General features: G+C 46.1%; 1 protein-coding gene across 1 annotated transcript in view; it reads left to right on the top strand.

Moving 5' to 3' along the window:
- Positions 1 to 15,783, top strand: part of PLXNA4 (plexin A4) — a 584,028-nt gene that overhangs the window by 46,080 nt on the left and 522,165 nt on the right. Inside the window, exon 3 of the mRNA XM_060279222.1 lies at positions 13,006 to 13,188. Within this exon, the coding sequence (XP_060135205.1) occupies positions 13,006 to 13,188 (183 nt within the window). The remainder of the gene's footprint in view (positions 1 to 13,005; positions 13,189 to 15,783) is intronic.

Below are 15,783 nucleotides of genomic sequence, written 5' to 3'. Positions count from 1 at the left end.
GTGCCTGGACTAGAGGATAAGGACGATAAGGCTGCCAGGTCTCAGGCAGAGAAGGGAGGCAATGTAGTCATCAGGCTACAGAGCTTGAGGTGGGTAAAACTAAATATGAAAACCATCCTTTTGATGACTTTCACTCAGTCTTTGCCTCCTGTCCACGGCTGCCTTGTTTTCCGCAACATGCTGCTCCCTGCCACTGCTTAGCACCCTTTCAAAACACGGCTACCCTCCCTCTGATTTGGCTCCGTGACATCTGATTTCCTAGATAGGATAACCATGAAGTCAATTCAGAGTGAGGGCAGTGCTTCCTGTCCTTATCCTGGCAGCTTGGGCCTGAAGAGGCAGAGGGAAAACACTGAGAATCATAGGATCATAGAATTTTAAGTTGGAAGGCAGAGTCCAACCCCATGCAATGTAGGAATCTTTCACTCAACGTGGGGCTCACACCCATGAGCCTGAAGATTAAAAGTCTCATGCTTTACCGACTGGGCTTTCCTTAGGGCAAAGTAACGGGCAATGCAGTTGCTACTGCTTTTAGAACAAGCACCACAGTTAAAGCACTTTGTCCCTGTTCTCAGGGCTTCCTGGAATAATTGCTCAAAGGGCTTTTCAAAGTCAAGATGGCCACACATTTAATTTTGAATTGCTCTAAGAATGTGAGAGCTTTTGCATGCCCCGTGCCAAAAACATGTCGCCAGTCCCCTTCTGTTGCATACAATGGGCCCACCTGTTGAAAACCCAAGTAGGCATTCACCTACTAACACATGCTGTTTCCCCCCTCCCACCTTTTTGCTTTAGTGCAGCGGCAAATGGCTTTGCAAGCCATCCATATCCCTCCCGCCTGGCCGTTTACACTCCCTTCCCAGAGTAATGGCTTGTCCAGGGCCTCTATTCCGATCGGCCGCATCCTTGTCCCTGGCTGTAATGGAGTGCGGCATGAGCACAAATAATTGCAAAGGAGGAAGGGATCAGGGCTGTGTTTTGCTGCTCAGGGTGGAAGGGCGGGGGGTGAGAGTGAAATATCAAGCCGAAGCCCCGGCGTCTGCAGCTTCTGCAGCAAGCTTTGCTGCTGAGCCAGAGTGGCAGCTGTGACCACTCGAGTCAAGGCAGTGAAATGGGAAGTTGGCGACTCAGCCATGCTGCGCTGTTTGCTCAGCAGCTGGGAGGAAGATGCTGTGTATGGAAGAGGGGTTCACCTGCAGTTTAGAACAGCCTTAGAGGACCTGGTGCCCTCGAGGCGTTTTGGACTACAATTCCCATCAGCCCCTGGTGGGAGCACTGATGGGAGTTGTAGTCCAAAACATCTAGAGGACTCCAGGTTGGCGAAGGTTGGTTCAGAAGCCAAGAAGCCTCATGAAAAATAAAATAAAATTGTGTGGCCAATTGTTTAAATTCAAATGAGGAAAAGAGGTGCACTCAGGACATTTTTGAGGCTGGGGTTTAATGCACTTGTTGCAAGTGCAACGATGCTCTTCCCACCTGTATTATTAACTGAATGAATTAAACTTATACACCACCCTTCGTCCTAAGACAGGCATCCCCAAACTGCGGCCCTCCAGATGTTTTGGCCTACAACTCCCATGACCCCTAGCTAACAGGACCAGTGATCGGGGAAGATGGGAATTGTAGTCCAAAACATCTGGAGGGTCGAAGTTTGGGGATGCCTGTCCTAAGATCTCACAACAGCTCACAGTATAAACTACAAGATAAAAGCACAAGTAAATAATTAAAACAAACAACAAAAACAAACCCCCTCTTTCCACAGACACATGAAAAGGCTGTAGAATATTAATCAACCAAAGGCTTGGTTGAAGAGGAACGTTTTCACCTGGCCCCTAAAAGATATATAATGAAGAGGTAGTGAGAAGTCACCAACTTGGATGTCTTTAAAAGAGGACTGGGAAAATTCATGGAGGCGAAGGCTATCCATGGCAGACAAAAGTAAGGACTGCTCTTCCATTCAGGTCAAGTCTGGGCAAGTCGAGTCCCACCAGAGCAGGTTAAGTCCCAGTATGTTGTCTAGGCTATGGATGGTGTCTCAGTGAAGGACCGAGGGCTTAAGACAACTGGCAGGGTATTTTCCTTCCAGTGACTCCATCACCCAAGGAGTCCTCTGGGGGTCCATAGCTGGTTCCGCAGTCACATTTGTGGCTATGGAGGAGGAGAAACCACAAAAGAGTCTTCCCCAGAATCAGAGAGAGCCATGTCCTCAGGCTGGGAGGGTGCAACAGAGGGCGCTAAGCACTCTTCCCTGGGTGACCTGGGGTTCCTCTGAATTCAGATCCTCCATGGGCCAATGGTGGGACTGGGATCAAGGGGACCTGTCATTGCAGGACTTGCAGCAGCAGCAAAGCAAAGGGGTAGTTGGGAGCCTGAATAGCTCACTTGGTTAGGCACTGATGGCGCTGATAATGCCAAGGTTGCAGGTTCAATCCCTGTATGGGACAGCTGCATTGTAGGGGGTTGGACTAGATGATTCTAACTGCACAACTCTATGAAATTAGCACTTTTGGTTCCCCTTTCACCCTCTTAAGCTCCCTGTAACTTTGAACCGAAAGTTATCCTTTGAGAACTTTCAGCTCAAACACTACAGTTTTATGCTTTTTTCTTTTTGGCTTCAAGTTTTAACAAAAATGGGACGTGGGTGGCGCTGTGGTCTAAACCACAGAGCCTAGGGCTGGCAGATCGGAAGGTTGGCGGTTCTAATCCCCGCAACGGGGCGAGCTCCCATTGTTCGGTCCCAGCTCCTGCCCACCTAGCAGTTCAAAAGCACGTCAAAGTGCAAGTAGATAAATAGGTACCGCTCAGGCGGGAAGGTAAACAGCGTTTCCGTGCGCTGCTCTGGTTCGCCAGAGGTGGCTTAGTCATGCTGGCCACATGACCCTGAAGCTGTCTGTGGACAAATGCTGGCTCCCTCGGCCTATAGAGCGAGATGAGCACGCAACCCCAGAGTCATCCGCGACCGGACCTAACAGTCAGGGGTACCTTTACCTTTTTATTATAAGAAATGGAAGATTTCTGTGCAGGAAAGTGCTTCTGGGTCAGCCCCGTCTGAGATCAATTATGGCTGAAGGCAGGCAGTAAATTTCGACAAAGTTGTAGGGTGAACATCAGAGTTATCATTGCCTGCACTGTGCACACTTCAATTCACCGTTATTTCGGATCAAGTAGGTCTGCAAGCTTTCATAGCGCTCCGTAAGCCTGCGATGCCTGTTTGAACAGCAATGAAATGCTGCCTATATGAGGCCACCTCTAAGAGGTTCTGTCTCCAGGCTTTCTGAGTGAGGTTGATGGATGTGAGGATGATGGTGTGCACAAATAAGACATTGCAGAGGAAATAGGAGTCCCGAAAACCAGCCTGCCCCTTTAACTGGCCACTTGCCAAGCCTTCCCAACTTAAAGCATCGCTGTGCCTTGACTTCTTGTTTCTCCCCCTTGACCCTTCTCACACAACATGCTCATTCAGGGTGGAACAGGGCCTGGGGCGGCTGACTGGTGCTATTGTGTCTGAGATATTTCAGGCAATATCCTCCTCCCTGATGCCCTCTCTCCGGAGCCTATATTAAGCCTGCTCTTTGTGCGATTGGCCCACCACCCCGGGGCAGATACATTCTCGCCCAGAACGGGACGGTGATCTTAATCAGCTCCTCGTGCAGGTGAACTTTGCCCAGGGGACGCTTTCTTTGCCCGTTCTCCTCTCCCCAAACCATCCTTCCCAGCCCGAGTTTTTCAGAGCTTTCCCTTGGCAGCTGCAAGTAATTCTTCGCCGTACGCCTCACGACCGATTAGATTTACTTGGGAAGGAGTTGATTTTAGATGCTGCGCCTGGCATTGCTGCAGGGGACCCCCGGCTGCTTTCGTATGTGGTTCAGTAGGTTTTTGTCACATGTGGCCCTGCTGGCGGTTTCCTGCATGCTCCTCCGTGCTGTTGTTTACATGCCGCTTGTAGCCAAACCTGACCTCACATTGCCTTGCTGTTATGTTGCTTTTGCCAGTTAGTAAGCTGAAGGGAATAGTTATGCAAGAGGCTCTTTTGCCCCCTTCCCTTTTTTCTTTAAACCAAGTGAAAAGGAAACAGAACCGGGGAGCCGGGGAGCTGGAAGCAAAGTATCAGAGGCTCCTTCACAGAGACATTTGGGTGCTATTTAAAGCGCCGCTGGTCTGGGGGCTGCGGCGCGACTCGAGTTTTGCACAATAATCATTCTGTTGAGGAGTGTGGTAATGGGCTCAACTGGATTTAGCTTCGTTCCCGGAGCCAAATCCCTCTCCGACCCCAGGGCTGTGACATCTGCAAGGGAGGGTGTGGGTGGGAACTCTGCTTGACTTCACAAGTTTTTGTACTTTGTTAAAACAGAAACAGCACCCACACACCATCCTAGCAGATGCCGTCTGAAATCGCTTAGGGCTAGGGATGCAGCGAGGTGGGTTTTCTTTCTTTTTTTGTTGACAGTGGAAGTTGCATCATCACAGCTACAGAGAAGCACCCCGGATCTGGCAATATCAGGAGCCTGCATAATTGCTTGCAACCAGTGGCAAGCACATTCTTTCTTTCCTTTTTATTAAAAAAAAAAAGGTTCTGATTTCCCCAGACTTTGCGCGCTCAGTCTCTGAGGCACTCATAATTAGCTTTCTTCCCATATTCTGAGCCTTTCCCAACAAGTTTTGAGGACCTTTTCCAGGCTCAGGAGAAGCGCAGGGCATCTCCCTAATATCACACTGGGCCTCAAAGAGGCTTTGAACCTTGATCAGGCATAGGCAAACTCAGCCCTCCAGATGTTTTGGGACTACAACTCCCATCATCCCTGACCACTGGTCCTGTTAGCTAGGGATGATGGGAGTTGTAGTCCCAAAACATCTGGAGGGCTGAGTTTGCCTATGCCCGACCTTGATGTTTCTTAATCCTTTCTGAGGTTCAGTTCGATAGAGAAAAGACCACAGCTCCTCCTCCAGGTCGGAGTTAAGAGTTTTTGTTTCTAAAGCAGAAACAGTGTGCTAATTAAACTCAGTCCAGTTGGAAACCATGCATGCTAATGTTTTGATGTGCACTAATTTGCAGAACAACTGCTTATAAGATCACCTATCCTTACAAAATAACAATAATTGTATTCCCACATGCATAGATAAGTGACTCATAAAGAAGTGCCATTTTGCACTGATGGTGGTATTAAGTACGAAATAAGAGAAGAGGTATTGCAAACAGCAGAGGTTTTGCATGTTCCCTCTCAGGGCCCCATATGCTGGGAATGTTTAGTGTGAGAGAGACCTGTTGAAAGAAATGGGAATATGCTGCACACACCCCACTTAAAGCTGCACATAACTATGTCGGAGCAAATCCCATTGAAATCCATAGGGCTTACTTCTGACATAACATGGTTAGGATCAGACGTTTAACTCGTGAATGGCCCGGTAGGCACCTTCATGGCAGCATTTGCCACAGCAACGGCTGCTTCGCTACACCCCTGCCTTCTCAGGATAACTCAGTGATGCTTGCCAGTTTGCTGAGGAATCTCAAAGGTAGGCCAAGATGCTCGAGAAATGCCAAGCAAAACGTTCTCTGTTGTTGTTTTGGAATTTTATCGAGCACTGTTGTCACACGCGCCGAGGCGCTTAGGAGCCCAAGTCACAATTTTGCCTGCAAAACAAAATAATAATTATGCTAATTGCTCTTCGGCAGAGGCTGCCTTAGTGCCAGGTTTCCAGCTGCACCTGGGCTTGCTTTGAGGTGTGTTTGCTTCCGTACGATGGCTTCAGAATGATGGTACCTGAGCATTTGCAGGTGACGCAAACAGAACTGAAAGCCTGAAATGGGAACTCTAGATTTGGATGCATGGTGCCAAAACTCCAGGGTGCGATGGAAAGGGGTAGCGGTAGAAAGAAACTTCATCCAGAAGGACTTGGGTTGGCATTTAGGAAGAACTTTCTTGTTGTGGAGTGCTGGAAAAGGGACCCCAGGGTGGAAAGTGTCTTCCCCACTATTCGCCTCTGTAAAAGGACCCAGCAAGTAATTGGTTGGGTTCATTCTGGGCACACTTGATCTTTCAAAGAGGAGTAGCAGCTGGATTGTATCTCGATGTCTCTTTCAGCTAAGGTTGGGGGAGAAATTTGATTCAGTCTCCACTTTGCACTTTCTGAAACAAAGCAAGAAGCGAAACAGCTATCCTACAAAGATTCATACTCCTCTGAATTTTGCAATTTATTTAATTTGTATGTAGCCCTTCATCTTAACATCTCAAGGCAGTTCACAGCATCAAGATACAAGATAAAAACACAAAAACATGGATTTTGTTTTGTTTTGTTTTGAATTGTCCAACTGAGATGGAAATGTGGGAAACTGAACTTATAACTGGAAAAATGGGAAACCGAGATAAACCAAAATGGACAGATTTGTTTGTCCCTACTTCCAGCTCTACATTCCACCTGCTAATGTAGTTGCAGTTACAGTGCACACCTCATTCTGAAAAGCAACAGCTTCTTCTAAGCCTTCCCTGCTACCCTACCTACCGGGTGGTGCTGTGGTCTACACCACTGAGCCTCTTGGGCTTGCTGATCAGAAGGTCGGTGGTTTGAATCCCTGCGATGGGGTGAGCTCCCATTGCTCTCTCCCAGCTCCTGTCCACCTAGCAGTTTGAAAGCACGCCAGTGCAAGTAGATAAATAGGTATCGCTGTGGCGGGAAGGTAAACGGCGTTTCCGTGCTCTCTGGCTCCCAGCACAGTGTCCCGTTGCGCCAGAAGTAGCTTAGTCATGCTGGCCACATGACTCAGAAAGCTGTCTGTGGACAAATGCTGGCTCCCTCGGCCTGAAGTGAGATGAGCGCCGCAACCCCATAGTCAACTTTGACTGGACTTAAGCGTCCAGGGGTCCTTTACTTTTACCTTTTATCTACCAGAGAGAGAGAGAGAAACAAGCCCTCACATGATTATGAGGAAAGGTTGAAGAAGTTTGCTATGTTTCGCTTGTAGAAGAGACAATTATGATATTCGAAGGGTTTCCACACAGTAAGAATTAATGGTTATTGTGTGGCGATGCCCCGAGTCCTCCCCGCAAGAAATAAAGACACAAGACACATTGCATAGGGTTAATGGGCATGAAAGGCCACAACTTTATTGATTACGGGTGTAGAGGGGTATGAGCCGGGTCAGGAAAAAAGAGGACGATTCCCCACCGCACGCTCAGTTAAAAGCCCGAGCCACGCCCCCATGGGGCGCCCGGATTGGGTGCGCCAAGGGCACGCCGCGGCGGGGGAGCAACCAATGGGCTGGGGGGAATGCTAACCATTCCCCCCCACGTGAAGTCCTCGTGGGCCCACAACATCTCCTCCCCCCGAGGAGGGAAGAGATTTTTCAACAACTCAGGGAACTATGGAAACTGCAGTTCTGTAGTGTTGGAAATATTTCCCCAACATAAAATTTTCAGCACTATTGTTAAACTACAATTTCTAGGGTTCTCTGGCAGCCACGACAGTTCAGCAGGTACACATTTGATATGTTTGTAGTGCTGATATAGCCCCGAAAGGAGTTCTGTGCCGCCTCGGATCAAATGCTCTTACAAAATGTACTTTACTCCTGGAAAGCCTTTGCTTTTTCTCGTGAAACGTAACCCATGAAAGGGCCTGCTTGACTCACCAGGAAGGAAACCTTTGGTCTAAGAGAAATGCAGGCTTCCTTCCAGGAAATTACACATTTTACGATGCATGGTACATGCTATATTATTGCCTGAAGCCATATGTTGGGAAGTGTGGTGATAGCAAAGACAGGCGACGAAGTCTGTGGCACATTAAGATTCTATAGTTCTCCGGAAATTTGACACCACTCCTTGATCTGATGCAAAAAAAAATAAATAAAAACCTGAGCAGACACAACTCCCAGTAAATTTGAGCAACTTCATTCTATCTTCTGTTCTTGCCTAAATTACATCTGAGTGAAAAACCCTCTTAGCTTCAGGGTTGCAATTCCCCTGTAATTGGTAAAGTAGCTGTAACTGCATTGTCACTTATACATAGTGGCATGTAATTGCACGGTAACCACTGCTGTGCTGGCACGAATGACATGCGGTGTGCAATTAGGATGCAGCTCTGGACGGCCTCTCCCCATCCAACTTCCATTATCTTGCTGGAGACTTGATTGAATGAGGGCACCATTGGGATAAGACCGGAGTTACGTTTTCGGGTTAACTGTTGGGTGAAAGGTCCATGCCTTTCGGCGAAAAGGTTTTTTTACCTGTCCTCCAAAATCACCAAACCATCCTTCCTAATTTGGCACTTGCCATATTATCACTAGATTTGACGTCCAGATTCTACCCTTACATCTAAAGAATTCATTTCCTTCTTGTCCACAGCAGCTAGACTAGTTATTGCCCAACAATGGGAGGAAACCTTAAATAGCAACAACAACAACAACAACAACAAATTATTTATACCCTGCCCATGTGGTTGGGTTTCCCCAGCCACTCTGGGCAGCTCCCAAAAGAATATTATTATTATTATTATTATTATTATTATTATTATTATTATTATTATTACAATAAAACATCAAACATTAAAAATTTCCCTAAACAGGGCTGCTTTCAGATGTCTTCTAAAAGTCAGAGAGTTGTTTATATCTTTGACATCTGCTGGGAGGGCGTTCCACGGGACCTCGCTTCTCGCAGGGAGGGAACTGCCAGAAGGCCCTCGGAGCTGGACCTCGGTGTCCGGCTCAGAACGGTGGGGGTGGAGACGCTCCTTCAGGCATACTGGGCCGAGGCCATTTTAGAATACCAACAGAGGCATAAATTGATAACATCAGAATGCCTCACATACCATCGGTGAGTAATCAAAGGCATTTCCAAAGAACCACACCAAAAAAACCACCTTTGACATGATCTGGTCTCCCTTTTTCTCTTTTATTGAAGAAGGACAGACAGGATATTTCAATGCCATCATCATCACAGACATTTCTGTGGAGGGGATATATTGATTGAAAATGTCTAGCCAACCTGATTGGTGGCTGGGTTCCTAGTGAGGTTATTCAGCAAGCCAACATGACAGTGATGTGGGATTGAGGTTTGGAGTGATCATTCTGTGATATTATGGCAGCAGGCAAAGCTGTAGTGTAACTTTTGAATAAATGTTATTAAAACACACAAACCAACTGTTGGGTGCCAGGATCCAAGCCCTTTCCATGGAGAGGTGGCAAGTACCCTGAGTGAAAAGATGAGCAGGTAGAAAGAGAGGTAACTTAGGAGCATATGGGAATACTTCTCTCAGCATCTTCTCTCAGCAATGAACTGCCCAAACTGAGAGAGTGTGCAAACCCTGGGGCTGTGGAAGAGGCAACAGTGTCGGATTGGCTCTCTGAGGTCACATGATGATTCCATGGGCTGGCAGGATGGAAGCATTGGTTGACTGTCAAATTAATGGTCAGCGATTTCTCCGTAGGCAGAGTGTGGCAGCCAGTTTAAAAACAGCACTAAACTAAAAACCTAAAATAATCACCCAGTAGTATACTGCCAACTCCCAATTCATGTGAAATTGCATATCATTGAAACACAATTGAGGAACACAGTTCCCCATTCCACCCCACCCTCCCGCCCTTTTTAGTGACATTTCTGTGACATTTCCGGGTCACTTTCAGGTTTGGCGCGATGCGCACGTGGACAGTCGCGCCTAAAACAGTTGCTGCCTGTATTTAAAAAGTCCTGTGTCCACCCCACTGAAATAATGAAATACTCAGCAAATACTTAACACAATGAAATTGCACAGGCAAATGAAGAATTCTGTAATTAGTGTGCAGGCCAGGGGATTGCACTAAATGACTGTAGTGGTCCCTTCTAACTCTGCAGTTCTGTGATTCTATGAGTGAGTTGCATCCTGCACTGCAGATCCAAGGTTGTATCCAACCACATTTTACTCAGAGTAGACCAGCTGAATTAATAAACCTAATTAGAGCCATAGAATCACAGAACCATAGATCTGGAAGTGACTATGAGGATCACCTAGTCCAGCAACCCCTTAATCCATGTTTATTCATTTCAGTTAGTCTCCTCTGAATAGGATCAACATTGGCTAGAGGCCCTTGGATTGAAGAGTGGGGTTGAACTAATAGATGATCTCAATAGTCCACCCTGATTCTTTTATTCTCCGCAAGGCAATGTTTGATGTTGGAAGAAGCACAGTGTTCAAATGAGCGAATTATAGTTCCCCAAGTAATCAAAGGAATAAAGTGAGCTGATCACAGATTTACAGCTGGCCAGTGGCAGCCCCAGTCCCTCAGGCAGGGGCTTTTGTAGGATTCAGTAATAGGTCTCCCTTTCCAAGAGGCCTGACTAAGCTCTGACGTAGGGGCAGACGGACTGCCAAAAGTGAAAGCGAGGAGGGACGGCAGGAGGAGGTGCTAATCCTTTGGCTAGGATTTCTCCCAAAATGTGGATTTGGCTGTGATCGCAATTATCTGGAGAGGTACATTTTAAAGCAGATGTTTAAAGGACAGTTGAGGCGCATGCTCCGGCTTCTTTGGCACCTGGACTGCGCACTGTGCTGCCAATCTGCTTCCTAGTGGATGTAGAATCAGGAGGAGGGGAAAAAGGATATGGCTTTAATCCTTGTCTGGCGCCTCATGCCAAGAGATCCCCTGTGATGTCAGCAAGAGGACTCAGCTGCCGATGTCAGGATGCAGAGCTGCAGGGGATGTCTTGAACCGCAGATTTGGGAGCAAAGCTAGCATTCTGCTCCTTCTCCCTTGACAGCTGCAGCATACCCTCCAACATGTCTACGATGAAAATAGGGATAATAATAATAATAATAATAATAATAATAATAATAATAATAATATACCCTGCCCATCTGACTGGGTTGGTCCAGCCACTCTGGGTGGCTTCCAACATATATAAAAGCATAATAAAACATTAAACATTCAAAACTTCCCTAAAGAGGGCTGCCTTCAGATGTCTTCTAAAGGTTATACAGTGGTACCTTGGTTTAAGAACAGCTTAGTTTATGAACAACTTGGATTAAGGACACTGCAAACCCGAGAGTAGGTGTTTTGGTTTGTGAACTTTGCCTTGGAAGCAGAACATGTTCTGCTTCCTGTTGAGTGTAAATTGTAAATTGAGTCCCCGACAGCTATGGGAAAGCACGCCTTGGTTTACGAACACTTTGGTTTAAGGACAGACTTCCGGAACGGATTAAGTTTGTAAACCAAGGTACCACTGTATAGTTATTTATCTCCTTGGGTCAGAGATCACATAACTCCATGCTCTAAAACATTTCTCTGATGAAAATAGGGACATCCTAAGGAATAGCAGGATGTTCCAGAATCAAATCAGAAAACTGAGATGGCTTCTGTAAATCCATGACTGTCCCAGGAGAATAAGGACACATGGAGGGTTTGCTGTAGTTCTCCTAGACTCCAAATGGTTTAATCAATCTTTTGCCTTCCCTGCTTGGTCAATGCCATCTCCTGTTTCTGTATAAATTAAATTTCCTTTTGTGACTATCCTTGCAGCTCAGACTTTGCCTTGGTCCTAATGAGCTCTTCTTAGCTTTACTAGACAGCTCACTGGCTTTGTGAACCCTACGGTATTTCTCAACCTTTTTTGGGCCACGGCACACTTGTTCTGTGAAAAAAATCACGAGGCACACCACCATTAAAAAAGTTAAAAAAATTAACTCTGTGCCGCCCTATATTATAATTATGACTGTAAGAAACACTTGCCAAATATTGCTTTCCGGTGGGTCAGCGCTGTGTATTGGCGGCCGCCAGGCTCGTTTGCACTGAGCTTTGGGAAAGAGGAGGAGAAATATTGCTTTCCGGCGGGTCAGTGTTGTATATTGGCGGCCGCAAGGCACGTGACAATGCAAATCGGCCTTCTCGTCGCCGCACGTCGCGGCACACCAGCCAGCGTCTCGCGGCACACTAGTGTGCCGCGGAACAGCGTTTGAGAAACGCTGACTTATATATTCTGTCCATAGCTGCCAAGTCTCCCGTATTCCCCGGGAAACCCCCATTTTTCCAGCTGTCCCCAGCCGAAAAAATGTTTTTTTTTTGTTTTTCCCAGGTTAATTCTGGCGCGGCGGCCATTTTGGAACTGGGCAGAGCATGCTCAGATGCGACTTTTGATGCTGCTCTGCCCAGTTCCAAAATGGCGGCAGCACTACTTCCGGTATGCTACTTCCGGTCCGGTCCCTTATTTTTCAGAGAGGAACTTGACAGGTATGATTCTGTCTGACCTGGCCTGCTTGGACTGCCTGCTTGGGACTGATGGTAGCTTGAGGTGCTGACAAACATGTCACATCCTTCAGTTAGACTCCGTGGCCGGACTCACACACTTGGAAAGAGCCATGGTGGTAGCACTCACTGCCTTATCACTGCCCGACCACCAGAGGCACTGATTCTGAAAGGAAGCGCTGGGCTGCTCCAAGGCACGAGAGTTGACCTGGCTTACTTGTAGGGATGGTTGAGGAATGTGATCTTGTAAATTCCTGTATGCGATGTCCAGCTCGTGGTACAGTTCTCAGAGGTGCATCAAAGAGTATTTTGAGGGGATGTTAAAAGTAACAATAATCTGCGGTTTCATGAACAAACAGGACAAAACCAGGGGTAAAAACAAATGAGTGTGACTCAGAGCAGAAATACACAGATTCGCTCACCCACACTCTACTTTTCTTTAGAATATTTTGCATTTACGGTAGTAATTCGGGTGACATAAAATGGCAATCCTAAAGGAGCATCATGATGTCTCACAAAATGCCTGAGATGGCTTCTTGCCGGCCCAGCTCCCCAAAACCCAACACTGCTTTATTTCTTTCCACAAATTTGCCTTCCACAAACCGAGACCTTGCCTTTCTGATAGGCACTACCCTATTACCCTGTTACCCCTTCTTTTTAAGTTGTGGCCATCAAAACAATTCCTGTTGTTCACTGCCCACTTCCAAAATATTTGAGAAATTAGAAAGGTTCTTTGCTTCCCACAGCAGATCAACCTGTCCCCTTAATAGAGATTCTCTCTCTCCCTCTTCCTTCCGTTGCAGCTGTTAACAATTGACGATAATTTCTGTGGCCTGGATATGAATGCCCCACTCGGAGTATCTGAAATGGTACGAGGACTCCCCGTCTTAACAGAAGACAAGGACAGGATGACGTCTGTCATTGCTTATGTCTATAAGAACCACTCCTTGGCTTTCGTGGGCACCAAGAGCGGCAAGCTGAAAAAGGTAGGCCTGGCTTTTCCTAACTTGATGTGGTCCGTAGCAAAGAAGACTTGTGAAATGGTATGGATGCGAAGGTATGCGATGTATGTTATCTGAGGACTATTTCTGCCAAGGTTTGGCCTATGTGAACGAGGAGAGAGCAGTTATCTGGGAACAGGCCTAAGCCAAAGCAAATTAGCAGAACAATTCTGCAATCTGTTGAGTGGAATGTATCTTAGGACAACAGGGATCGCAACTGGGTCACAATCTGATCTAAGATCACAACAGCAGGACTATCACCATACCAATATGGTAAAAGGAAATTAAGAAACATCTCACCAAATGCATGTTAAAGGTGGTTCCTTGGCTTGGAAAAGCTGAAGGCTACTGCCCTAGGATGTCCGTTAGCATTTGGAAGTACTATTAAGATGATTTCTTAAAGCCAGCTTATGATTTGCATGATCCGGTGGAATGCCTGAGTTTAATCCGCCGCAGAAGTTACTGGCGGCTTTGTGGAAAGTAGACTTTATTCCCGTTTCTTCCAATGTATGAAAAGGAAGTCATGTTAAATGTTCTGTTTACCAGTGACAAATTCCAGAGGGGTGACTATATCAATCCTTTGCAGCAAAAAAAAAAAAAAAAAAAAAAGTGAGTTCTGTGGCACCTTAAAGACTTCTTAACAAATTGATTTTTAGCACAAGCTGTTCTGGGCCAGAGCCGCACAGTAGAACACATACTCTGTCCTACAGAAGTTTTATGCCTCAATAAATTTGTTAGTCTTGGAAGTGTCACAGAACTCTTTGTTGATTGTATTTACTGGGTTGCCACCAGGGACTGGATATAAATAGGCGTCCTTTCCTCAGGGTCTGATCTCCCTTGGGCACCATCCAAGAGAATGGGAAGCTCACCCTTGTCTTTCCTGTGGCTTTCCTCTATTACATCAATTCCAATTTATCATGTGAGACCATCAGTATTTGTATTCTGGAGCCAAAGCAAAGGCTGAAGGAGGCATTTAACTCTGAGTTTTTGGCAGGTGTTTTGATTGTCTCTCAAGATCCATTGGAGGTGACCTTCCAGTGGAGAGATATTGGCTTGGTATGTTCTGTCTGGTGGTTTAACTGTCTACTCACGTATTCTTGTTCTCGGAAGAGAAGATACTTGCCTTCTTGCGGAATGTTGTACCTTTGCTAACTCACTGGGTGTTTTTGAATGTTGAAATTTTCTAGTGATGAATGATTAATTTTCTGGAGGAACTGCCTGTCTTTTCCTTAAAATAGAAAAAAAGGAACTCTAGAATAAACCTTCTTGGATGGAGATCATTTGGACTTTAGATAAGATTAATAATAATAATAATAATAATTTATTGTTACGGTCGGAGTCCAGCTTGTAAAACACAAATGGGACTACCATCGCAGAAACAAAACCAACATTTAAAACATTATACAACAATGGATTTAAAGTTTAAAAATGCGACAGGCATATAAACCCATAAAAACTTTAAGATAAACTACCATAGAGAAATGACCCAGAGTCGCCCGTGGATCCGAGTTTCGGAATTTTCTTAACAAACTAGTTTGAATCGGGGGATGGTCTGCGCCTACAGATCTGTGCGCAGAATCTGGCGACTGTCCGGAACGTCTTGTGATCTTTGCCTAACAGGAGAAGATCGAATTCTAGCTTTTCCGGGAGGTCAGCAAGCCTCACTAGCAGGGGGTCAATGGTATCTCTACGTGCCTCATTGAAAAAGGGGCATGTAAAAAATATGTGTTCGGAGCTTCCTATATCCCCCAATGGGCAGGCGCAAAGTCTCTGGGCATATGGGACTTTTTAAAAGGACCCTTCCAAGACCGGCGAGGGCAGAGCCGAGCTTCTGGCAAGTGTAAAAGCCCTTCTTGCATTTTTGGATACGAGAAAAAAGAGATATGCTGCCGGTGCAGCTATATATCTCTCGATTTCTACAATGTTGTAGTCGGACCTGTTGTCTCTCGTTGTCTATAATTCTTTGCCTAACCATAGCTTTTGTTTGGCCCAAGCCCAGACTTAGAAGGGCTTGAGGGGGCAAACCCAGTTTCTGAAGAGTGTTCAGGACTGGTTAGATAGGATTATTTCTGTCAAGCATGACATAAACTCTGAAATCCGTACTCGTGATGTCGCTGCTCTCCACGAACAATGCTACATTTCTACACTGCCCCTAGTGATTGACTTGGCCCTTCCTGGGTTTTGGTCCTCAGGATAGTGATGTCAGCAGCGGTGGTACCATTTAATGAGGGCAGGGGAGGAGCAACTGCCCGCTCTAAGTTTCAAGTTGCATGAGGTTATTCCTTTAAAACTCATTATCGCTGATCAGCTCATTGTGGTTACTGTTAAAAAGAAAAGAAAATTTTAAAGACCTTCTAGGTACGCATGTCAAAGCCAGCAAGTTCTTAACTTAAATATGGTGAATCTCCTTTTATTTGTTTATCCTGTGCTAGTCCTAATCTTTGAAGTTGATCATGAACATGACTAAGTTAGCTTCATTCATTTCAGTGGGTCTTCTCTGAGTAGAACTCAGTTGGGTGCAACTCATGATATCCTCGCACTCAGGCTCACAATGAAGGGGGGGGAGATTGATGCAAAAGG

This window comes from Zootoca vivipara, chromosome 10 (assembly GCF_963506605.1).
Source record: "Zootoca vivipara chromosome 10, rZooViv1.1, whole genome shotgun sequence".
Taxonomy (NCBI): domain Eukaryota; kingdom Metazoa; phylum Chordata; class Lepidosauria; order Squamata; family Lacertidae; genus Zootoca; species Zootoca vivipara.
This window is presented reverse-complemented; position numbering and strand designations above follow the sequence as displayed.